At 63.4% G+C, this 24,148-nt stretch overlaps 3 protein-coding genes across 6 annotated transcripts; 2 read left to right on the forward strand and 1 right to left on the reverse strand.

Annotated features, from left to right (window-relative positions):
- Positions 1 to 1,719: 1,719 nt before the first annotated feature.
- SYCE3 (synaptonemal complex central element protein 3) lies at positions 1,720 to 14,371 on the forward strand. 2 transcript variants are annotated; one of them, XM_037513341.2, is made up of 4 exons: positions 1,720 to 1,806; positions 7,107 to 7,279; positions 7,530 to 7,638; positions 14,126 to 14,371. In XM_037513341.2, the coding sequence occupies exons 3-4, from the start codon at positions 7,530 to 7,532 to the stop codon at positions 14,281 to 14,283; spliced, it is 267 nt and encodes an 88-aa protein (XP_037369238.1). In that variant the 5' UTR covers positions 1,720 to 1,806; positions 7,107 to 7,279; the 3' UTR covers positions 14,284 to 14,371. The 2 variants fall into 2 exon arrangements, with proteins under 2 accessions (XP_037369238.1, XP_037369239.1); XM_037513342.2 differs by lacking the exon at positions 7,107 to 7,279.
- Positions 14,372 to 15,199: 828 nt separating this feature from the next.
- On the reverse strand, positions 15,200 to 18,628 carry KLHDC7B (kelch domain containing 7B). The gene is made up of 3 exons (XM_037515133.1): positions 17,389 to 18,628; positions 17,139 to 17,271; positions 15,200 to 16,673 (listed from the first exon to the last, which is right to left on the reverse strand). Exons 1-3 carry the CDS (start codon positions 18,626 to 18,628, stop codon positions 15,200 to 15,202), a joined length of 2,847 nt encoding a protein of 948 aa, XP_037371030.1.
- A 3,608-nt stretch (positions 18,629 to 22,236) lies between these two features.
- ODF3B (outer dense fiber of sperm tails 3B) lies at positions 22,237 to 24,079 on the forward strand. Of its 3 annotated transcripts, none has more exons than XM_037515193.1 (6): positions 22,237 to 22,793; positions 22,975 to 23,178; positions 23,333 to 23,437; positions 23,527 to 23,648; positions 23,722 to 23,889; positions 23,966 to 24,079. In XM_037515193.1, exons 1-6 carry the CDS (start codon positions 22,685 to 22,687, stop codon positions 24,044 to 24,046), a joined length of 789 nt encoding a protein of 262 aa, XP_037371090.1. In that variant the 5' UTR covers positions 22,237 to 22,684; the 3' UTR covers positions 24,047 to 24,079. The 3 variants fall into 3 exon arrangements, with proteins under 3 accessions (XP_037371090.1, XP_037371091.1, XP_054552772.1); XM_037515194.1 differs by having other exon boundaries at positions 23,722 to 23,862; XM_054696797.1 differs by lacking the exon at positions 22,975 to 23,178 and having other exon boundaries at positions 23,722 to 23,862.
- Positions 24,080 to 24,148: the final 69 nt, after the last annotated feature.

Raw genomic sequence — 24,148 nt, forward strand, 5'->3', positions numbered from 1 at the left:
CCCCAGTCTGTCGATCAGTGCAGAGCTTTTCTGGGCTCCCAGCGGTGTCTTCGGAGGTTTGTGTCTCAGGTGCCTTTGGAACCCGCTCTGGGATGGCGCTGGGTGTCTGCAGGCTTCCGGGGACACCAACCTTCCCGGCCCTGGGAGAACAGTGACTTTGCAGTATGCTAGCATTTAGCTCATGTTGAGACTCAATCAAACATGTTTACACCTGATTTGTTCTTGGTTAAAATATATAAAAGGAGAAACCACAGTCCTCAGTGGAGGCATAAGCCTACGGTAACAAGCCATCAGATCCAGGGGGCTCCCTGTACCCCACAGGTCCACCCATCTGCCTTCATGCTGGAGGCCACAACAGTTAAACCCCCAGCAGATTCTTGCTCATCAAAGATTCAGCTGCAGGGCCTTTCTGGGAGCGCAGGGGTGAGTCTCAGCACTATCAAGCTGTCACCAGCCACTGGAGCCTGAGTGCAATCTTCCCAGGCAGTGACCCGCAGGGTGCAGCAGCCCTCTCCTGTCTCCCTGTTGCTCCCCTTAGCAGTGTCTCAGTGGATCTGCTTGCTCTGCTCCCCTCTCTGTCTCTGGGGAATCCTCTCACCCCTGCACCTCCGGCCTGCACCGGTTCTTGTACACATAAATAAATCTTAGAAAAAAAAAAAAGACTCGGCTGCAGAGGCCATGCCTTGCAGGGAGCCTGAAGTTGCTGTGGGCACCAACTCACCGGCGGCGTGGGACTGGGTGAGGCTGGCACGGCAGAGGTTCGGCTGGGCCTGCCTGGGCAGCGGACCTGCCAGGCCTTGGCCTGCAAGGGAAGCCGGGACGTGTAGCGTGCAGCGGACAGCAGAGGGCACAGTGGCCCATACTGACGCCTGGGGGACCCCCTTTCTTGGTCCCACACATTCCAGCCCAGTTGTTCCTCCCAGGAACCTGAGCCCCAGCGTCCCCCTTCCCGAGGGAGGCAGGCTGGCCAGCCCACGCCCGCGCCCGCCTTCTCAGGCCCGAGCGGCTCCTCTTCCCTGCGGTTCCTTCACTGCTCCTCATCAGCCGGTCCTGGTTTGCTCTTCTGGGGCGCCACGGGGGAACCGAGTGAGGGCTGGATGGAAGCACGCGGGGCTCACGGGTGGGAAGGGCCGCGGGGAACCAGGTTGGGAAGGGGCGGCTGGCAGCTCCGGAGGGGGCAGCCGAGCAGCGGGCTCGGCCGGCCGGGTGGGCGCGCGCCCGGCGCCAGGACAAGCCCCCCGGGCCGGTCGGCAGGCCCAGGCCTGTGGGCCCTGGAGGTGTTCCCAGGCCGCGAGGCCGGCCCGCCACCCCGGTTTCCAAGCAAGTCCACGAACGCCCCGACTCCAGCCCCCGCGCGAGCGCCCTCCGCGGCCCCGAGCCCGCCGCGCCTCCCCAGGCGCGCGCCCGCGCCCCTCTCCCGACGCGCGGAGGCCCGGCGCCGCGCACAGGGAGCCGGGGCCCTCGCCGGCCCTCGCGCCGCGCTGCCCAGGGCGGTCCCGGGCGCGGGGCCCCCGCGGACACCGACAGGGCAGGCGCGGCCCCGGCCCCCGGCGCGGGTCGGGCTCCCCTCGGCCTCCGCCCCGGCCCCGCCCCCGGCCCCGGCTAGCCAATGGGCGCTCACGGCGCCGGCGCGGCCCTCCCGACGTGGGCGTGCCACGCGCCCAGGCCCCGCCCCCTCCGCGGGGCCCACCCAATGAGGGCGAGGGGCGCCCGGGGGCGGGGCTGGTAACGGAAAGGGGCGGCGCGGCGCCGGCGCCTCCTCCCGCCTCTGGAAGCGGCGGGCGACGAGCTCAGGCGGAGCCCGAGGTGAGCGGGCGGCCCGCGGGCCCGGCGCCGCGCCCCCCGCACGCGGCCGCCGCACCCCACCCCGACCCTCGTCTGCTCGCCCGCACCCCGACCCCGGCCCCTCACCCCGAGCGCCGCCGCCCCAGCCCTCGGCCAGCGCCCCCTGGGCCGCGCCCGCACCCCGCTCCGAACACGGACGCCCCAGGTCCCGGCCCGAGCCCTCGGCTTCACACGCGGGTCCCCACAGCCCCCACAGACGCCGTCCCACGACCCCCCACAGACGCCGCCCCACGACCCCCCACAGACCCCGCCACAGACGCCGCCCCACGACCCCCACAGACGCTGCCCCACGACTCCCCACAGACGCCACCCCACGACCCCCCACAGCCCCCACAGACGCCGCCCCACGACCCCCCACAGCCCCCACAGACGCCGCCCCACGACCCCCCACAGCCCCCACAGACGCCACCCCACGACCCCCCACAGCCCCCACAGACGCGGCCCCACGACTCCCCACAGACGCCGCCACAGACGCCGCCCCACGACCCCCCACAGCCCCCACAGACGCCGGCAGGGTCCCTCCCGTCTGCCCACAGACGGCCGCCCATGGCCTCTCACGTCCCTTCACTGCCCCCCACGGCCCTCAGCCGCACCCCGCCCCGACCCGGCTCCCCGGCAGCCGGCGTCCCCCCATTTCCCCTCCCCAGAAGGGCCCCATTCCCTCACGGCCTCCACACCTGAGGGGCCCCAGCCCGCCCTCCGCGCCCGCCAACCCGCCCGCTCCCCGCGCCTTTTTTCTGCCGCCCCGGGGTCCCCGTGCCGCCCCTCGGCACCCTGGGCGCGCCCGCGTGAGGGGGCCGCGGTGCACCTTCCCCGGAGCGGGGTCCCCTGAGGTGCTCCCCGCCGGTGGGCAAGCGGGACTCGGCCTGGGCCTGGCGCCCCTGGGCCCCGCCCGCCGCCCTCAGCCCCCCAGGCCGCCCCTCGCCTCGCCCGCGCCGCTGCGGCTTCTCGGGGCCGGTGTCCGGCGCTCCTCGAGCGGCCCCGAGCCGGCCCGGCCTGCAGGACGCGGCGCCCACGGCCGTCCCTGCACAGAAGCGCCTCCGCGGCGTCTCGAGGCAGGGCCGGCCGGCGCCGCCGCCGGACCCGCAGCCCCGCGGCCTTGCTGCGGCCCTCAGCACCCACCAGGGCGCAGCCCAGTCCCAGCCGTCACCCCCTCCTCTGCCGCCCAATTCCACACACGGGGCAATGGCCTGGCCTGTGACGGCCTGGCCCCTCCTGGCTCCCTGGGCGTCCAGCCCACACTTGCCCCAGAGCCTTGTCCCCTTCCCTCCCCCCCAGACAGGCACCCCATGTGCTCATGCTGGTTCCCACCTGGAGAGAGGCCCCCACCAGGGCCATGACGCTTTACTTTCTCTATGGCACGGTCACCCCCTGCCTGTGGCCCACTGGTGTTGCTTCCTCTGCCCAGTGAGCACCGCTGCCCTGGCCCTGCCCGGCTCCAAACAGCCCGCGGGCACAGGCCTCTAGCCCCTGCGAGAGCCTGAGGGGCTTGTTTTCTTCTGCTCTGGGTGCTGACCGTTTGAAGGCTTCTTCCTAGTCCGTTTTCCCTTGTCCTTTTATACGCTCACTGGGAATTGTTTCATCTCTTCCCACAATGTCTAAAGCACCTCAAATCTTGACTGCCCACTTAGCCCCTGCCCAGGGCTCTCGGGCTGCATTTTAGCTGTTGGAATCGCTCGGCCTGCACAGCTCTGAGGCGCCACGCACGCCGGCAGCCCCGCGCCCAGCACAAGCCTCCCTGCCCCATCCTTCCACCCACATCCATTCCTCTCCGTGGCTGGGTCTGTCCCAACAGGGGGCCCAAGCCTTCTGAGGCGATCCCGAGAAAACAGTGCGGGTGAGCCCAACTCGGGGATCACGGCTCCACCTCTGCTCAGTTGTGCTCGCTGTTTGGCTCTGGCTAGCTGCTTCTCCGTCCTCTGGACAGCGTGGGGATGACAGCTCTGTAGCGTGGCATCGTTGTGAGGATGATTCCTCGCGCATATTAATCTTGAAATAAATGTCAGCTTTTATATGATTGGATTCATATCTCTTTCCCACCTAGTTACAGCAAAGTGTGCTCTGAGCAGTGGCTTTCTGATGCAGGCAGGCACTCTTCCTTTGTGTCACAGCCACGTGGCTTTGTGGTGTGGAGAGTTGGCCTGGCTCCGCGTTCTTCACGATTACTGCAGGGAGCTGCCATTTCTACTTTACAGATGAGCAAACTGAGACATAAAGAAACAGTGTGACTTTCCAGCGTTTCACAGCCTATAAGTGGAAGAGCCTGCATCGGAGTAGCTCCTGCTGGCAAGACGTGCAGAACCTTTCTGCGATTGCTCATTCCCTGTTGTCATTCTGTCCACTCATGCGCTCCTGAGAATGCGCCGAGATTGTGCAAAGTGCTGCGAGCACAGTGGAGCCAGACCGCTGGGGCTCAGGGCTGCGAGCGCTCGCTGGGCACCCTTGGGCAACCTAGTTAATATTATTAAGTACTTACCTTACAGGATCTTAGAAATCTAAGCCGCTCGCTCGAACAGTGACTGCTTGAAAGTTGGCATAGTTGCTGTGGGAGGGTAAAGGAGGTGCAGACCACCCTGCAGAGCTGCCTGGTGGGAAATGAAAGGGCAGACCTAGAAGTGACCCCGGGCTGAGTGTTTCTGGCAGTAGAGTAACAATGTGTGTAAAGGCACGTGGGCAGGAGAGCGTGCTCAGTGCTCGTGCTTGTCCTCAGGGTCCTCGGGAAGGCTGCAACTGCTGCTCTTCCAAGAAACTTGATTTTGGCAGCAGCTCTTTATACTTAGCCGATTGAACCCCCGGCTCCTGCAGTGGCGCACGGCGTAAGGCACCGGGTTTGTCATAGCAGGGATTTTACATGGCTGGTATGTGGGCTGTACATGAGCACATGACCTGATACTGATAAATATGAGCTTTGGTGCCTCACAAGGCATTCTTAGGCAGAAAAAAAGGAATATTTGAATGTTTACTTAGGTTTTAAACATCAACATTTAGGGTACTACAGTTACTGATTTAAAAATCCAGTCTTCCTCAAGAATTTAAGTTTAACTTATAAATCTCATTCTAAATAAGATTATTAAATTATTTATTCTAAATAAGGTTACCTTATTCTAAATTCTTCTGGCAGTTCTCCTTTGCAGGAGCCTCTTTTTCTTTCTCTTTTTCCTAGTAAACCTGTCCTTTAAAATGTAAAATTATTGGGCCTCCCTGGTGGCGCAAGGGGTTAAGCACAGCACTGTGAAGCTGTCCGCAGCCACTGCAGCACAAGTTCGATCCCTGGCCAGCCAGGGAGCTGCCTACAGGGTGCAGCAGACCTCTCCTGTCTCCCCTCTGCTCCCCTCAGCAGTGAATTTCAGTGGATCCACCTGTTCTGCTCCCCACTCTGTCTCTGGTGAATCCTCTCTCTCTCTCACACACACACACACACACACACACACACACACACGCACGCACCCCACACCTCTGGCCCGCACTCCAGTTCTTGTATGCATAATCTTTTTTTAATGTAAAAATATTCTTTGATTTGTTAAATAGTAACGTGATGTTTTTGTTCCATTGAAAAATTTAAGCTCCTGTAATTATAAACTTAACATATTCCATTTTAATATACCTTTAAGTTCCTCAATTATCTTAATGACAAATCTTCACACCTTAAATAATTCTTACAAATATATCAAAGTCAAATATAAATTTGGTGAACCTCAATTTCTCTTACATATCCTAAAACTCTTTATAAACTTAGTAAGATTTTGACTTAAAAATTATAATAATCAATTTCACATTTCAAACTAGAATGACAAACAAGGATTCCGTTAAACATACGAATACATAAAATATTCACAGTAATTCTAGTTCTTTATGCTCTCACACATTTCCTTTTTTTAAAAGATTTATTTATGCATACAAGAGCTGGGGTGCAGGCCAGAGGTGCAGGGGGGTGAGAGGATTCCCCAGAGACAGGGGAACAGAACACGCGGATCCACTGAAATCCACTGCTGAGGGGAGTGGCAGGGAGACAGGAGAGGTCCGCTGCGCCCTGTGGGTTGTCTCCCTGGCTGGGGATCAAACTCATGCGTAGTGCTGCGCCACCAGGGAGGCCCCTGATGATGCCAAAATTTCTATCTCTAACCTGTACCCTCTCCCCTGAACTCATTTGTCCAGCTTCCAAATTAACAGCCCGATTTGGAAACCTCATAGGCATCTTCAACCTACTACACTGAGTTCTTTCCTACAGTGACCAACCTGTTGCTGCCCCCCAGCCCAGGGAATGACAGCTCCCCTTCTGACGGCCAGTCAGAAGCCTTCGCGCTCTCTCTGCCTCTGCACTGACTCGTCAGCAGCTGGTCACCCTGCCCTCAAAAGACTATTCTCCACCACCCAGCTTCCATTACTCCTCTGCTGACCCAAGCTACTATCTCTTACTGGGTTACAATGGCTGTTAATAGTCTCTCTGCCCCATGCCCTCCACCCCAGCTATTCAACCTAGCAATTTATTGACATGTACATCAGATTATCACCCCCCAGGCTCCCATCTCACTCAAATAAAAGGCTGGTCTTTCCAGTGGGTGAAGTCCCACCATAACACCACTGCCCGCATTGTAACCTCATCTTCTACGCTTGCGTTCTCTGTAGCAGCGAAACTGCTCTCGCTGCTTTCCTCTGGCTCAGCCAGCAAGCTCCTGGCTAAGGGCCCTTTTTCTTAAACATTTCTCCTGCATTTGGGGATCCATTTTCCCCAGACACCTGCTCGGCTCCTTCTGTTACTTCTTCTAGGTCTCTTATCAGAATTGCTTCGGCAAGGCCGTCCCTGCACACTTATTTAAGTTGCAGCCTCTGCCCTACACACGCCCTCTCCCACCCTCCATTTCTAGGGGGGCTTTTTTTATCCCCTCGTATTTATTTCACTTATTAATGTTTTTTTTTCTTCTTCCCACTAGAATATAAGCTTCATGAGACCAAGGGTTTCTCAATTTACCTTCTTTATTGCTATAGTTTCAGAATCAAAACTAGTGCTCAATCAGTATGTTGAGTGCATCAATAAAACATCACTGGAGCTTTGGACCTTGGTGAATTGGCCAGGTACCCACATGGCTTAGACACGAATTGAATCATTACCTACTATGTTGCCATCACAGATTTTTGGAACCACTCACATAATAAATTATTTTCTTCCATTTTGCATTTCTTTATCTCTTTTGTTAGAAAACTGTAGAGATTTTACAACTTCACAGTTTTGTGTTGTGTTTATGAACTGTCCTCCCCACCAGAACATCTTCTGTCTGGATCCACAAATGCACTGCAGTGCCCACAGGACTCTGGTGCGTGTCTGGTGGAGAGCCGGTCCTCAGCAGCCTGTAATCGGTGGTGGATTTCGAGGACCTCAGTTAAAGCACAGTCGTGAAGAGAGGAAGGAAGCAACGGACAGAAGAGACTGGAAAGGGTGCCTCTCTTTAAGGAGGGCCGCGAGGGCAGGCTTCGGTTCTCTGGTGGCTCCCTACCACTGGGCCTCCCTAACCCATGGACCATTCACTATTTATTCTATGAGCAAATGAAAGTGATAACTCTCGGTGACCCCTCAGGTCAAGAAGAGAAAGAAAGATGACCTCTGGTTCCTGGGCTGCCAGCTATGAGTGGTGGGATGGGTTGAAAGGTGGCCTGGCTCACCTGGCTTCTTTCTGTGCGATCCCCAGATGGCTGACCCTGACCCTGGGGAAAAGAAATACGACAACATGCTGAAAATGCTGTCAGACCTGAATAAAGACTTGGAAAAGCTACTGGAAGAAATGGAGAAAATCTCAGGTAGGCTGTTTCCCCATGCAAGACGTCTCCCCTTCTTGCTCATAGGCCAAGTCCTCCCTCCACGTCCACGTTCAAACCAAGCGCCTTCTTAGGTAGACTTCCCCGACCGGCTCTCGGCCTAGACATGGCGAGCTCTCACCACAAACTGACACTGCTGACTGTGCCCCGAGTTGTTTTCTGACTGTTCTCTGTGTGTTTGCACCTTATTTCTGCCCTGGACCGTTACCTTCTTGAGGGATGACATAGTGACTTCTTTAGTTACCGGCACATTACCAGGCCCAAGTGCAAGTACTCGCGGATGACAGATGATGCTCAGACGACCCCTGTGGGCAGAACTGGACTGTTCTCTCTGTGAGCCGTTTATCAATAAAAAGAACTGAGATAACTGTGCTCAGACTAGTGAGCCGTGGAAATGGAGCCACGGCCTGGGGACATGGCGGCCAGGGCGGGATGAGTGCCCGTTTAGGAGAGGGTGAGGGCTGTGGCTTTGGTCAGCGTGTGCCCGCTGCTTGGGGCCAGCCTGCAGCGGTGGCGTTGTAGTTTTCTTTACTGACTTAGAATTTGTGTCATTCTTATAAACTGTGAGTTCATCTTGCTGGAGAAAATCATAAAGTAAGACAGTTTCTAGAAAGCATGCATACTCTACTCAAATGAAAACAAACTATCTTCAACGTCATTATTAGCTTGCAAATCTCCATTGCCACAGGCTTTAGAAAATTTCTACTTAGACATGTTTGCGATTTTTGCAAAAAAAATATGTTTAACTCCCTTTTTTAAAGTTCTATAATGAATTTTCATTTTAAATTAAATGATTCCTTCAAGCTAATTAAATACTCTCCCAGTAACAGCATTTACTGAGCATAAGTGTTCTAGGAACATAGATTTGAAGAGGGAAGCTGCTTCATTCAAAATAGTGGTGGGGCTGGAAAAAGACTAATTGAAGCCTATAAATTAAAATTAAATCAAAACAGGGCCTCCCCGGTGGCGCAGCGGTTGAGCGCTGGGTTGCGAAGCTGCCTGCGGCCTCTGCGGCGCCGGTTCGATCCCCGGCTGCTCCCCTACCACCGGAGGAGGGTCCCCCATGGCGTGCAGACCTCTCCTGCCGCCCGCTGCTCCCCTCAGCAGTGTGCTTCGGTCCCTCTGCCTGCTCTGCTCCCCGCTCTGGCTCTGGTGAATTCCCTCACCCTCCCGCGCTTCTGACTGTACCCAGTGCATGTATAAACAAAACAAACAAACAAGCAAACAAATAAATAAATTAAAAAAAATTAAATCAAAACATAGTTCAATATTATATTGGCAAATGCTAAAGAGGGGGTACCCCCAGTTAATGGGGAGGGAGAGGGAGGAAAGATTGACTGCTTGGGGAGGAGAGTAAGACTTGGATTGAGTGCTGGGGAAGGACAAGAAGGCTGTGGCACTGGGGGTGGCGGGAAGGGGTGGGGTCGGAAAGAGACCACCAGGCCGGGGCCGGAAGGAAAGCCTGGTGGCACAGGGGCCAGCCTGGCACATGGCACTCAAGAGGTGACAGCTCAGAGAAAGTGAAGGCTGAAGGTGAGAGAGACCTTCAGCACTCAGCGTCCAGTGGGTCGGAGCCAGAGGGGTTCAAGGAAGACACGGGGTCTAGCAGGGAGCCCTGGGGACTGTGTGAGGCTTGGTCTGGGGCGAGCAGACTGCAGGCAGGAAACCCACTCCGGGGCCTTTCACGGGATGGAAAGCTAAGCTAGTGCTGGCTCCGAGTGTGCAGTGGGGACAGCGGGTTTCTGCCGCAGAATCTCTTATTGCATTGTCAGAACTCTTTGTGTGCTGAGATTATAAAGTCTGTTCAAAATTATAGTAAATTTTTTTCCGGTTTGTTGCTTTACTTTAAATTCTGTGTATGAAGCTTTAGTAAATACAAGTCTTATATAGTAAAAATCTATCAATATTTTCCTTTTTAATTTATTCCCATTGCTTGATACCTAGAAAACCTTTCCCTAGTCCCTAGTCCTTTCCCTTGATCAGGGAAACGTGCTTACTTGTGCTCTACTTTCTTCTGCTTTCCCTTGTATTCCTTTGTAACATGGAATTTTTTTTTTTTTAAGATTTATTTATTTTGGGCCTCCCCTGGTGGCGCAGTGCTGTGAAGCTGTCCGCAGCCTCTACAGCGCCGGTTTGATCCCAGCCAGCCAGCAAGGGTCCCATATGGCGTGGCAGTCCTCTCCTGTCTTGCCCGCTGCTCCCCTTAGCAGTGTATTTCGTCAGTCTGCCTGTTCTGTTCCCCACTCTGTCTCTGGTGGATCCTCTCACCCTCCCGTGAATCTGGCCTGTGCCCCAGTTCTTGTATAAATGAATAAATAAATATTTTTTAAAAAAAGATTTATTTATTTCTGCATACAAGAGCTGGGGTACAGGCCAGAGATGCAGGGAGTGAGAGGATTCACCAGAGACAGAGCGGGGAACAGAACAGGCAGACTGACTGAAATACACTGCGGAGGGGAGCAGTGGGCGAGACAGGAGAGGTCTGCTTCGCCATGTGGGTTTCTCCCTGGCCAGCCAGGGATCAAACTCGTGCTACAGAGGCTGCGGGTGGCTTCATAGTGCGGTGCTTAACCCCTTGCACCACCAGGGAGGCCCTGTAATGTAATTCTAATTCATCTGTCTGCCAAAGGAACCAGGCTGTGGGCTGCCTTTTTATTTAGGTGTACTAAAGATTCTCTTTTTTGGCAAATGTTCCAATGATAATTAACTTAGTGGTCGAGTAGGCCACTAAGTGATAATAGTAAGTTCACAGCATTAGGGTGATCTGACCCCGCTCAGGAACGCAGGGCATGAGAAAACGCTGTCGTCTTAGAGACAGAGTGACAGTGTAGTGGAGCAGGTCACAGAAAGGGCTCAGTTCTGATAATTTAAAAATTTGTTTTGTAAGTTCTCTAAGTAAACTTTAAAGTTGATGATACACACAAGTGCTGCATGGCAGGGCCTGGCTTCTGGACACAGCCCTTCCCTCCCTGCAGGAGCATAGTGACTTTCTCCAGCCTGGCAGGGGAGGGCTGTCTCCGCCCCTCCGCAATCCCTCGCCTTGGGGCTGCCCCAACTCGTTCTTTAAACTGATGTCAGATTCCTGATTTCCCCTTCAGCTGATTGTTTCCTTAGCTTGTGTTTCATATCCTCCCGTTTTTTTTATAATTCTGTTTTCATATAAATGTTCTGTACAGTTTTCTAATTTGGGGGGCAATAAAAGTCTAATTTTTTTTCTTTTTTGTGTGTGTGTAGAAGAGCTGGGGTGCAGGCCAGAGGTGCAGGGGTGACAGGACTTCCCAGAGACAGAGTAGGGAGCAGAACAGGCTGCTCCCCATTGCTGAGGGGGGCAGTGCAGAGACAGGAGGAGTCTGCTGTGCCCTGTGGGTCCGCTCCCTGGCTGGGGTTGCACTCGGGTCGCAGCGTGACAGCCTAAGACTGACCCTCAGGTCCCCAGGAGGCTCAACGTGTGCCCTTTTCACATGGAGGCTGTGCAATGAGGTCAAGGCCACTGTTCTCCAATGGAGCCCTCAGGGCCTGATGGAGGCGCCTCCCTTTCGCTGCTCTGTTCTTCCCAGTAACATGCACCAAGACTTCCTAGAGCTGTGCCCAGCAGCACGACACCTCAAGGAGCGTTCTGGTGCATCTGTGCTCAGGGGGCCACGGTCACTTGGGGGTCACCACCAGACCCCAGCCGCCTGAGCCAAACTCCCCCGCGGGGCCGGCCAGAGCACCTACAGACAATTGCTGTTATCCAGCCTCTTTGCTTTGCCAGTCTAAGAGACACACGGTGGCAGCTATAGGCGGGACTTCTCCCTCTCTCGAGTCCCTGTCTCTCTTCACATACTTGTTAGTTTTAGGGGTTCCTTTTGAGAGGCCTGTGCTGCGCTGTTAGGGGTGGACGCCACTTGACCCCTGGCCACGCCCGGCCCTGCCACGTTCCTGTTCTGTGACCTTGGTTCTTAACCTCCCAGGTCCTGTGCCCACTTCACACAAATGAAGGTAATTCCAGTATCTGCATTGCATTTTTTTTTAATTGAGGTGAAATTCTCGTGGCATAAGATTAACTGTTTTAAAATACACATTCAGCGGCATTTAAACATGCACCATGTAGTACGACCACCAGCTCTACTAGTTCCAGAACATTCTTATCACCCCAGCAGGACACGCCGTCCACCCGGAGCAGCCATCCCAGGCTCTAGCCCCGGTCCCAGGCGGGCAACAACCATTTGTTTCCATCTCTGCGGACTCACCTAATGTGGGTGTTTCCTGACAGAGGACTGAACACGCAGCACAGCGGCGTGTCCTGCCCCCCACCCCTACCCCGTGGTGTGCTCCGGGCTGCCGTTTCTGGCGTGACTGAGCACGTCCCCTCAGCACAGGACGCCCTTCCTTCCTGGTGGCTTCAGGCCTCGCTCACTGCTCGGCGGGCACTGGGGAGCCTATGGGGAGCGCTGCCCTGGGCGTCCTGCTGAGGCAGCCGCAACTGTGAGGTGTTTCCCGGAAGGGACGCATGAGGCCACCTCTGCCCAAGCCCCACAGCTTCCCGCGACACAGCTGGCCGTCCCGCCGCAGCGTGCAGGTGGCCTCGTCTCCTCCTCTTGACCACATTGCCGTATTCCAGGGTTTCAAAAATCATTTCATTTCCTGCCTTCTTCTCACACATTTGAGGCCGTTTGTTACATAGGCTGGATATTAACCCATCATCAGTCTTAAGAAGCGTATGTTTCTTCTGCCTTCCCGTATTGTCCCGAGTTGAAAACAATTGTTTGATAAAAACAAATTCAGTTATTTTTTGCCTTGTGGTTTGTGATTTTTTTTTTTTAAAAGATTTATTTATTTATTTACACAAGCACTGGGCACAGTCAGCGCGGGAGGGTGAGAGAATTCACCAGAGCCAGAGCGGGGAGCAGAGCAGGCAGAAGGACCGAAGCACACTGCTGAGGGGAGCAGCGGGCGGCAGGAGAGGTCTGCGCGCCATGTGGGACCCTCCTCCGGTGGCCGGGGAGCAGCCGGGGATCGAACCGGCGCTGCAGAGGCTGCGGGGAGCCTCGCAATCCAGCGCTCAACCCCCACGCCACAGGGGAGGCCCTGGTTTGTGATTTTTTAAGAAGTCCCTAGATCACAAGTATTCTGCTAAATTTTGATCTAATATTGTTACTTGGTCTTCACATTTCTATCTTCACCCTATCTGTAATACATTGTTCTTTTTTCATTAATTTGTGGCGTTACTTTCACCGCATACTAATCCGCATATCTCCTGAGTCTGTCCCTGAGCCGACAGTTTTCTCCCACTGGACTGTCTGTTTTAACAAATAGAACTTTCAGGGCACTCTCGTAGGGCATATTCACCCCTTTGAGCTTCAGTTTTGAAGGATGACTTATTTTAGGGGTGCGTCTCCCTTCTCTGAGCACCTGGTGTGCGCCGTGCCACCTGCCGGTGTCGTCTGTGTGCCCTTCACGGCCAGCCGGGAACCGGGCCTGGTGCTGAGCCTGAGGCTGCGAGTTAAGTCATAAGCTCCGGCCACACCGCTCACAAGTGGGGACCCTGGAGCCGCCCTGGTCTGCAGGCCCCCTGCTCCAGAATGGTAGAGGGTGGTGCCAGGGTGCGAGACTGCAGGCCTGGGGTGCCGTGCGCGTGGGGCGGGGTGCCCCGGCACTCGCGCCCCCATCTGGCGATGCTGCCCACGCCTCTCTCACGTTTCCTCTAACCAAACACGTCAGCCCTGAGAAACCGCCCTCGGCTGCGTTGCATGCCGACACACCTGGCGCTTAGTGTCTGTCCGTCCGCGGTCTCTGCTCTGGCTAATTTCCTTGAGGACCGTTTCCCAAAGTCTCCGGTATTTTTTTGGCTGAGCAGGGATGTGCTTCCCGGGGCGGCTGGCTTGTGGAAGGGAGGCGAGCCTTGTTCTCCGCCAGCGCCGTGGGCTTCCCCACACGCCCGCCCACGCCTGGCGGGAAGCTCATCCCCACAGGCCTGGCCACGGCTGCCAAAGGGGACGAGCCAGAGGCGGGCGGTGCCGCAGCTGAGGGCACGTCCCTGGGTGCCGCACGCCCTCCCAGAGTGGAGCCTGAGCGGGCGTGATGGAAGCCCAGGTGGAGAGGGCCGGCCTGGGCCGCTGGGCTGGGTCACATGAGCCTCGGGCCTGCAGGAGAGGTGGGGCGGCCCCGGGCCTGTGAGCCCGGGTGGCCTCAAGGCCTGGCCGCAGGCTGCAGGCCGGCAAGGGCCTGAGCTGGCTCTGGTTGTTCCTGCCCTGTCCTGTCAGGTTGGCCTCCAGCCTCCCGTGCTGGGCTGGTGGACCCAGGAGCCGAGGCCTTTGCTCCATGAGGGACTTTCTCGTGGCTCTGTGGGTCAGAGACGGACGGTTTTGCGGAGCCCCCACAACCGTAGCCCGCCGGCCTCGTCTCGGTAGAGTGGGTGGCTCAGTGGGGTCTGGTCCGGGGCCCAGAAGCCAGCGCCCAGGCTGACGGGCCTGTCTGGTCGTTGCAGTGCAGGCCACGTGGATGGCCTACGACATGGTGGTCATGCGCACCAACCCCGGGCTGGCGGAGGCCATGCGCAGGCTGGAGGACGCCTTCCTCGGCTGCAAGGAGGAGATGGAGAAGAACTGGCAGCAGCTGCTCAGCGAGACCAAGCGCCCGCAGTAGCGGCCCGGCGGGGCCGCGCCCCTCGCCCTGCCCAGCACGTGTCTGTCAGTAAACGTATTTTGGAGCACAACCGGAGGGCGCTTCTCGTCCGCCCCGCTGCGCACCAAGTCCTGCCGACCAAACGCCACCGGTTTAAGCTACAGAAGCTCCCCACATGACACGCGTTTGCTGCCAGCAGGACCAAGCGCGGAAGGAAAAGGGAAAGCCGCCAGACAGGGACGGGGCAGGTGGACGCAGTGTCCAGGCAGCGGCTCCACCTTCCCGTGGGGCCAGAGCGGAGGCGGCACTGGCTGTCCAGCCCCGCCCGGGCTCGGTCCTCAGCGCCGTTTCCCAGGGGATGGGTGGCAGCCTCACCCTGGCTCCCTTGAGGGCGGGCTGAGGAGTGGGCGGGAGAGGTCCTGAGGCTGCAGCCTGCGCGGCGGAGTCACAGCACAGCAGTTTCACCACAGGTTCTGGGCTCTTAGGGATCCGCTGACAAGGGAGGGGTGGTGGCCAAAGCTACTCCTGGGAAAACCAAGCCAGGCTCCCCAGCACCTCCAGACAGCAGAGTCCCAGAAGGAAGGGTGTTCAGGGGGACTTCTTTGTTCCCTCTCCCCCTCCCTCTGCGTGGGGGTCCTGTACGGGTGTGTCTTCGTGTCCTTCCCAGGAGCCGAGTCCTGGGGCTCGGGGTCCCACAAACACCCCCACCTGGAGCCCAGGGAGGGGCCCTGACGGAGGTGGGGAGCCCCTGAGGCCTGGACAGAACCAAGCCGTGGACGCAGGGGCCAGCCGGGTGCTGTGAGCAGACGCAGGAGGGAAGCCAGGGGGTTGGGGGGGGCGCTCCCTGCCGGTGGCGGAGGTGGGGGGCGAGGCGTAGGGGGTCCGAACCCACCCAGAGGGAGAGTCGCTCCAGACACCAGGGCGAAAGTTCTGGCGCTCAGCCCCGCCCGCCGGCTCCCAGGGCGATCTGCTGCGGGTCGGCCGCGGGCAGAGTCAGGGTGAAGGGGCAGAGGACGTCCTTGCTGCCCAGGGGGAAGGGCTGCAGCCCCTTGGCCTGGAACCGGGCGGTCCCCTCGCAGACCACGAGGGTGGCGGTGACCTGCTGGTTGAGGCAGTAAATGGTGTCGCCCAGCACGGCGCAGCGCAGCGGCAGGGGCCGCGGCAGGGGCAGGGAGGCCGCGCGGCTCCAGGAGCCGGTCACCGTGTTGTAGCGCGTCACGGCGGCGCCCACGCCGCGCAGCAGGTCGAAGCGGTACAGGAAGGCCCCGAGCGCCACCATGTCGCTGGAGCGCCGGTGGCCGGCGCTGTAGGGGCGCTCGTCCCAGGCGTCCTGCTCGGGGCGGTACCGGAGCAGGCGGCAGAAGAGGTGGCCCCCGGTCACGTAGATGTCCCCGCGGCAGGCCACCGCCTCGTGCGCCACGGGGAAGGTGCCGGCCGGGAGCGGCGCGCGCGCGGCCCAGGCGTCGGCGCGCGGGTCGTAGCGCTCCACGCTGTACAGGCACTCGCCGCCGATGGCGTACAGCTGCCCGTCCAGGGCCACCAGCTTGAGCTGCGCGCGGGCCTGCCGCATGGGCCGCACCTGGCCCCAGGCGTTGGTCAGCGGGTTGTAGCAGAAGACGCGGTTGGAGCAGACGGCCCGGGCGCCGGAGCCGCGCACGCCGCCCGCCAGGAACAGGTAGTTGTGCATGGTGCAGAGGCCGCAGCCCCGCAGCGGCGCCTCGTCCGGCACCGGCGCCAGGGGCCGCCACGCGTTCTCGCGCGGGTCGAGCACGTGCAGGTGCGGGCGGGGCGCGCGGGGCGCGGGCGGGGCCGCCGGCGGGCCCCGGGCGGGCCCCGGGCGGCCGGCCTGGTAGAGGCCGGGCAGCGCGAGGACGCCCAGCACCGCGGGGCCGCGGCCGGTGCGCAGGCTCAGCACGCGCTGGCGCTCGGCCGCGCTCAGGCGCCGGTAGAGGCCGGGCTGGCCCAGCGCGCGCAGCAGGTGGTCGCTCAGCAGCGCGTACGCGGCGCGCGCCAGCCCCGGCTCCCCGTGCCGCCGCGCGAAGGCCAGCGCGTCGGGGCAGCTGCCCAGGTCCAGCCGCTGCCGCCAAGCCGCCAACGCCGCCGGCTCCGGGGCCCGCGCGCTGGGCCTCCCCGCGCCCTCCGGCGCGCCCCAGCTGCCCGGCCTCTGCAGGAACGCCAGGAGTCTGCGGGCCTCCAGCTGCGCCTCGGTGGGCCGCGCCCCGCGCCGCGCCCCCCGCGCCGCTCCGGGGCTCCGCTCCCCGGGGCTCCGCTCTCGGGGGCTGCGCTCCGGGGCCGCCGGGTGGACCCCCTGAGCGCTCTCCACGGCCTCGCCCGGGCTGCGTTTCCGTGGCCGGGGGACCGGCTGTGAGTCCCTCTTGGAGGCGCGGGAGGGTGCTGTGGGCTCGCAGGGCCTGGGGGGTGCCCTGGGCATTGCAGCTGAGGAAGGACCTGGGGTGCACACCCCCTTGGCCTCCGCGCTCCCCTCTTGTGGCTGAGGGGCAGCCTCAGCCCCACTCCCTGTGCCAGCCCCGGGGTGCACCCCTGCTGACTCCCTGGGCGCAGCCCCTTCGGGGGGCGCACCAGACCTTCTGCTCCCAGAGGGTGGGAAACTGCTGGGGCCGCTGGGGCCCTCAGGGTGGGTGCTTGGGGCTCTCCCTCGTGACGGAGGTTGCCTGGGGAGAGGGTGACTCCTAAGAACCATCAAAATAAGGTTTCCCCAGCTAGTTGAGTCCTGCGCCCCCTGGTCACCCTTGCAGAGAGCCGCACGGGGTCCCTGAGATGCAGGCCTGGGCCCTCTAGTAGGAGCCAGAGTGGGAGCCGGGGCCGGGGCCGGGGCCGGGGCCGGGGCCGGGGCCGGGGCCGTGGGTGGAGCTGACCCGAGGTTTCCGCACTCAGGAGGAACCCAAGAAGGCGGCAAGTCTGAAGAGGAGGCCGGGAGTGTGGGGGCTGCGGGGAAGGCACCTGATGGTCGAGGGGCTGTGGGCGGGGAGCCCAGCGGCTGGGGGTACTCTGGGGGTTCAGGGCGGGGCAGGGCAGGGGGACTCTGAGACCCGGGGCCCCGGCAGGGGTCTGAGCCTGGCCTCTCTCTGTCCGGGGGCCGCCCCAGCCCCTGGTCGGCAGCCCTACCCGCAGGCTGCCGGCTGCTGCCGGGATCCCCCTGGCCTTGCCCGGATCCTCTCTCTTCTGGGGTGCGGTGGCCGCCTGGCTCCTCTGCCGTGCCGCGCCCCATGCTGACAGCAGCCCCACCCTCCGTGGCCCCCCACCCCTGGGACAGGGGGGAATGTCCCCACTGCCGCGCCTCTGGCCAAGAGCGTGTGGCGTCTGAGGCTTGGCTGAAGCTCCCGGTGACGAGGACCTCCCTCCTGGCCCACGGCCAGCCTTCCACGGACCCTGGGGAGCCCCGAGACTCCCTGAAGGCTGGGGGCCCAGTCTCCCCACTTTTGCCTCCATCTACCGCTGAGCCCAGTGCTAGGACTGAGGCTGTTGGGGAGCTGCCCTTCCTGAGCCCCCCCTCTGAGCCATCCCCAAGGGCCCCGGCCTGCGCGCTGGGCCTCACGGGGGTGGCCCAGAGGCCACTGGCAGCATCCACCGTGTCCCACACGCTCACCACGGTGCCCAAGCGCAGGTGGTCCAGTTTTGGGGGGCGGTAGACACTGTGCCCTGAGCCGTGGTTCGCCTGGGGGGGGCCGCCGGGGCCTCTCCCCAGGGAGCTGGGTGGCCTCGAGCCTTGTTTCCAGGGGCTGGAGTCTTGCCCTGTGAGGCCCCGGGGCACCGGGACCTGGGCTCGGAGGCCTCCCGCCTTCGCTCGAACCTCCTCTTCTCTGCCGGGACTCTGCGGGGTGAAGTGTATGAGGAGGGCCGCAGACGTCCCCCCGACTTTGCTGCTGCCTGCCCTCAGAGGCTCCCTTCCTTTACTTGGGGGGGCCTCGGGGGTGTGGCCACGCTGCTGTCCCAAGGGCCCCCCGCAGGCCACCTCACGGGGGGTCTCCAGTGGAGGGGCAGCGGGGGCAGCGAGGCCTCCCGGGGACGCCTGAGCGCAGGCCCCTGCGGCAGCCTGCGCGTGTCCCGCATCCCCTGTGCCCCCCTGCCCTGAGCCTCGCCCCTGGCCACCACCACTGACCTCGGCCCCGGGGAGCAGGGCGGGCCCGGTTCCTCCCGCCCGAGAAAGCCCGGTGCCGGGCACCGCAGACGCCGGCCCCGCTGCCTCCGGGTCCTGTCTGGAGCCAAACCAATGCAAGGCCAGCGCCGTGGCGGCCACCACAGCCAGCGCCAGCAGGGTCAGCGCCCAGTCGTCGGCCCCGGCCCCGGCCCCGGCCCCGGCCCAGCTCCAGCCGGGGCTGGCGGCCGCTGCTCCGCCCTGGGCCATGGTGCTGGGCTGCAGACCCAGCCCCCGCGGCGGCCGGCTGGAAGCTGCCCAGCCCGGTGCCCCACACGGCCCCCGGTTAAGGTGGCCCCTGCAGGGGACAGGCCGCTCCCCCTGGAGGGGAGGGGCGGGCCTCCATCTGCGGCGGGGCCGCCCTCTCTGAGGGGCCTAGTGGGAGAGCTGGGGTCTCCCTCACGCCCCCCACTCCTGCCCCCACCTCGCCTCCATGGAACCCGGCAGCAGAGGTCAGTGCTCCCCAATGTCGTTCTGCGCTGGCATCAGCAGTGTCCCTCCTCTGCGTCTGGGCCCAACTCAGGGGGCCGCGGGGAGAGAGTTACCCCAAGGGAGATGCTATCTGCAGCCTCCGCAACCCGAGGCGCTGATGAAATCAGAGGAGGAACCCGAGAGGGGTTGCAGGCCCTGGGGGGGCGGGGGCGCGGGTCCTGGTCACTGGCACAGTGAGGAGGGCGCCCCCTGCCCCTCCCCAGCGGGCCCAGGGGGCCGGCACCGGCCTCCCGCAGCCTCTGCACCTTCCTGGTTCCGTTTTTCAAAGCAATTTTCTAAGCTGTCAAGAGGGGCGGAACGACCCCAATAAAGAAAACCCAACGTTTAATTTCCCTCTTCACTGGCCGGGCTTCTCACCGCCCGCGGGGCGCCCTGTGCCCAGGGCCCTCCGATGTCCCCTCCCAGCCGCCCTCCTGCAGCGCACTGCCCCCCCCCCGCCCCCCGACGGAGGCTGGACCCGCCTGCTGGCCCCTCGGCTGGCTCCGGGCGGGGAACAGAGTCCGAGGCGGGCCAGCCCCCCCCGCACACCTTTGTCCCCCTCCAGCAACGCGGGAGTCGCCCCTGGCTGGGGCAGCAGGGCCTGGCCAGGAGCGTCCCTGGCACCCAGCCTGGGCCCCGGGGAGCCTCAGGTGTGTCACCCCCGGGGTGCCGGCGCCCCGCCCCCACTATGGGGTGACAGTGAAAGGTGGGCCCTGCCCTAAGGTGGGCCTCGCGCTGGGGCGCCGCCGGCTCCCCGGGGCCGATGAGAGCGTGCGGCGGCGGAGCCTCGGTGGGGGAGGCCAGGCGAGGACGGAGACCAGCGTCAGTGCTCACAGTGGCCAAGCGAGGGCCGCCCCGGGCCGGAAGGGCCGGTCCTGTCCGGCGCTCGCGGCTTGGCTCTGCGCCCAGGCCCTTTCCTCCTCCTCGGCCTTCAGCTGCCCGCGGCTACTTCGCCGGCGTCAGGCCCGGCCCGGCCGCCCATCCTGTGTCCTTGGGAAGGGCTGCCCCTCCCCGCCTGCCTGCCTTCCGCCCGCTGCCTGTCGGGTGCCGGGGACAAGCCCACCGCCCTGGCCCCCGCGGCCCAGAGGCTCCTCGACACTCGACACTCGGCATTCCCCCCTCCCCCCAGCAGCGCCCGGCTGCAGGGGGGGGGGGGGGGGGGGGGGGGGGGGTGGGTATCGCGGGGCCTGGCGAGCAGAATCAGCCTCCCTCCCAGGCCGCCTCCCTCCCAGGCCTGTCCCAAGGGCCCGGGCATCCGGCCCCTCCCGCTTCCTCACCCTGATGCCCTCCGCGGGGGGAGCCCCCCGAGGCCTGCCCTGGCTGCGCAGGTCCTCGGTGGACAGGGTGGACGGGGTGCATGGGGTCCCCTGGCCGCCCCAGCGGGGGTTCACTCGTTGCCGTTCCCCTGGCCGCTGGCGGAGCTGCTCCTCTCCTCTCGCCCACCGCTTGTGGAGCGAACGCTACGTGTATCTAAAATTTGTTAAGAACATTTATTTTTATGTATGCTACGAGAGCGGGGGGCAGGCCAGAGGTGGGGGGGAGAGGACTCCCCAGAGCCAAAGTGGGGAGCAGAGCAGGCGAGACCCTGCTGAGGGGCAGCGGAGACAAGGGGGGTCGGCCCGGCCTGTGGGAGGCTCCCCTGAGACTCCAGCCCCAGGCCCCAGGGAGGCCCCTGTTCCAGCTGCTCCTCGGGTCACACAGGCTCTGCTTTCCTGAGGGGCAGCTGCCCCCGCCCAGAGGGGGCCCTTCGCGGCCGGAGAAGGGACATGTGCTACTTTCTAAGTCAGTTTGCTTCACTTTTGAATCGGTGTCCGGTGCTCAGTCTTGTTCTGGACCCTGAGCCTGGGTGTTCCCCGGATGGTTTTGGAGGGGCGGAGTGGGGGGGGTGATGGGGGGGTGTGTGGAGGGATGTGGGGGGGAGTGGGGGGGAGTGTGCGGAGTCTTGGGGGTAGTGGGGGGAGTGTGTGGGGAGAGTGTGGGGGGAGTTGGGTGGAGTCTTTGGAGTCTTGGGGGGAGTAGGGGGGAGTTTGGGGGAGTGTGGGGGGAGTGTGGGGGAGTCTGCAGAGTCTTGGGGGGAGTGTGGGGGAGTGTGTGGGGGGAGTGGGGGGGTCTGCAGAGTCTTGGGGGGAGTGTGGGGAGTGTGGGGGTGTGTGGGGGAGTCTGCGGAGTCTTGGGGGGAGTGTGGGGGAGTGTGTGGGGGGAGTGTGGGGGAGTCTGCGGAGTCTTGGGGGGAGTGTGGGGAGTGTGGGGGTGTGTGGGGGAGTCTGCGGAGTCTTGGGGGGAGTGTGGGGAGTGTGGGGGTGTGTGGGGGAGTCTGCGGAGTCTTGGGGGGAGTGTGGGGGAGTGTGTGGGGGGAGTGTGGGGGGGTCTGCGGAGTCTTGGGGGGAGTGTGTGGGGGGAGTGTGGGGGAGTCTGCGGAGTCTTGGGGGGAGTGTGGGGGAGTGTGTGGGGGGAGTGGGGGGTCTGCGGAGTCTTGGGGGGAGTGTGGGGGGGAGTGTGGGGGAGTCTGTGGAGTCTTGGGGGGAGTGGGGGAGTGTGGGGGGGTCTGCGGAGTCTTGGGGGGAGTGTGGGGGAGTGTGGGGGGGAGTGTGGGGGGGTCTGCGGAGTCTTGGGGGGAGTGTGGGGAGTGTGGGGGTGTGTGGGGGAGTCTGCGGAGTCTTGGGGGGAGTGTGGGGAGTGTGGGGGTGTGTGGGGGAGTCTGCGGAGTCTTGGGGGAGTGTGGGGAGTGTGTGGGGGGAGTGTGGGGGGGTCTGCGGAGTCTTGGGGGGAGTGTGTGGGGGAGTGTGGGGGAGTCTGCGGAGTCTTGGGGGGAGTGTGGGGGAGTGTGGGGGGTCTGCGGAGTCTTGGGGGGAGTGTGGGGGAGTGTGTGGGGGGAGTGTGGGGGGGTCTGCGGAGTCTTGGGGGAGTGTGTGGGGGGAGTGTGGGGGGTCTGCGGAGTCTTGGGGGGAGTGTGGGGGAGTGTGTGGGGGGAGTGTGGGGGGGTCTGCGGAGTCTTGGGGGAGTGTGTGGGGGGAGTGTGGGGGGGTCTGCGGAGTCTTGGGGGGAGTGTGGGGGAGGGGAGCACGGGGAAGGGAGGGAGCGCGGGGCGGGAGCGGTTCCGGGAGCCCTCCTGGGCCGGGCCAGGCCGCCGCCTTCAGTTTCGCTGTTTTCTTGCTGCTTTGCCGCAGCGGGGTGGGTTCTGGAGGGACGGCAGCCTGGGGAGGCGTGAGGTCGAGTCCTGGCCTGGGCCGCCTGGGGGCCGCCTCCCAGCGCCGCGGACACGGCCAGGCCAGGCGGGCGCGGGCCGGGGCGGAGCCAGGCCGGCGCGACGCGGTTGCCAGGAGGCGGCGGGACACAATGGGGTCGGGCTGCGCGGGCGGCGATCCGGGCACCCCCTGGCGCAGCCGCCGGAGCTCGGGCGCAGGTCAGTGCATCACCCCGGCGGCTTCCTCTGGGGCCCCGCCGCCCCCCTCCTGGATCCCCGCCAATGCCCGCGAAACGTCCCAGCGCCCCGGGCCTCTGGGGGTTCCCTTTCCGAAGTGTTGAAAGGAAACCCGGGCGCGGGCGCGGCGCAGGCCGGCCGAGCCCGTGTTCGGGGCAGGGGACGGGAGACGGCCTCGAGGCTCCGTGCCGGCCGCGCCCCCCAGCACCCCCCAACAGGGTTGGTTGTCCGCGGGGACACGGGCCGGACACGGGCGGGGACACAGTCAGGCTGGGGGGGGCTGGGAAGTGTGTCCCGGCGAACTCGGGTGGAGGGGCCGGGCCGCCACCTTCTGTCCACAGGAGCCGCAGGCCTAAGCGCAGCCCACCCGCGCCATGGGCTCGGACGCCTGGGTCGGCCCTTGGCGGCCACACCGGCCCCGCGGCCCCATCGCCGCGCTCTACAGCGGCCCGGGGCCCAAGTACCAGCTGCCGCCCAACACCGGTACCGGCGCGCGGGCGCGGGCGCGGGCGGGCGGGCGGGCGGGGCGGCTGCGCCCGAGGAGGGGGTGCGCCCGGGCTGGGGCGGCCGGGCGGGCGGCCGCGGGGGGCGCAGTGGGGCGCAGTGGGGCCCGGCGGTCTGCGCTGGGGCGCGGGGGCGCGGGTGACGCCGGGGCGCCCCGCAGGCTACCTCCAGCACGACCCCTCGCGGCCGCGCGCGCCCGCCTTCACCTTCGGCGCGCGCCTCCCCGCGCCGCAGACCTCGTGCGGCCCCGGGCCCGGCCACCTGGTCCCGGCGCGCATGACCGTGCGCGGCCCCGACGGCTCCCCCGCCTACTCCATCCACGGCCGCCCGCAACGCGCCGCGCCCTTCCTCACGCCCGGCCCGGGTGAGCGCCCCGGGAAGCCCCGCGGAGCCCGAGGGCCCTGTGGGCCCCCGAACCTCCAAGTCCGGTTCCCCCTATCGGGATCCCAAAGCACACGGTGGCTGGGACGCGCCCGCTCCCGGGACCCAGCACGACCGCCCCCGGCCCCGCCCCGCAGGCCGGTACTTCCCCGAGCGAGCGGGCCCCGCGACGTACCCCAGTGCGCCGCGCCACACCATAGCGCCCCGAAACTGGGGCGTCCACGGGGAGCAGCAGACCCCAGGTGAGACCAAAGCCCGTTCCAGCGCCCGGGCCCTTCCCGTCGCGCGCGGGGCCCCGCGCCAGCCGCGACACCGCACCCCCGCCCCGCAGGCCCGGCGACCTACTCGGTGCCCCCGCTGCTGGGCCCGCGCGTCGTCGGGAAGGCCTCGGCCCCGACTTACTCCATCTACGGGCGCAGCACCGTGGGCAGCTTCCTGGAGGACCTGAGCAAGGTGCGCGGCGCGCGGGGCGGGCGCCAGGCCGGCTGGAGGGGGGGCCGGGACCCAGCGGCCCTTCCCTCCGCAGACCCCGGGGCCCTGCGCCTACCACGTGGTGAGCCCCGGCACCTACAAGTCGCGAGCGCCGCAGTTCACCATGCTGGCGCGGACGTCGCTTCCCCGGGACAGCAGCCGCAAGCCGGGGCCCGCGGCCTACAACGTGGACCAGGTGGTCTGCGGGCGGGGGGCGCGGGGGGTGGGGGGGCCTGAGGTCAAGTCCGGGGCGCGGGGACACGGAGGAGCCGCCGCTCACGACGCCTGCGGGTCCGCAGCACCGGAAGCCTCGCGGCTGGACCTTCGGGATCAGGCACTCGGACTACCTGGCCCCGATGTTGACCGACGTGGACAAGTGACCCGCCGGGCGGGCGCGCCGCATAAATGTTCGCCTAATCCCGCCTCGGGAGCCGCCGCGTCCGCCTCTCTGTGCGCGCCGGGCCGGGCGGGGGCTCGGGCCG

This window comes from Talpa occidentalis, unplaced genomic scaffold, assembly GCF_014898055.3.
Source record: "Talpa occidentalis isolate TD23 unplaced genomic scaffold, MPIMG_talOcc4v2.1 talOcc4.16, whole genome shotgun sequence".
Classification (NCBI taxonomy): domain Eukaryota; kingdom Metazoa; phylum Chordata; class Mammalia; order Eulipotyphla; family Talpidae; genus Talpa; species Talpa occidentalis.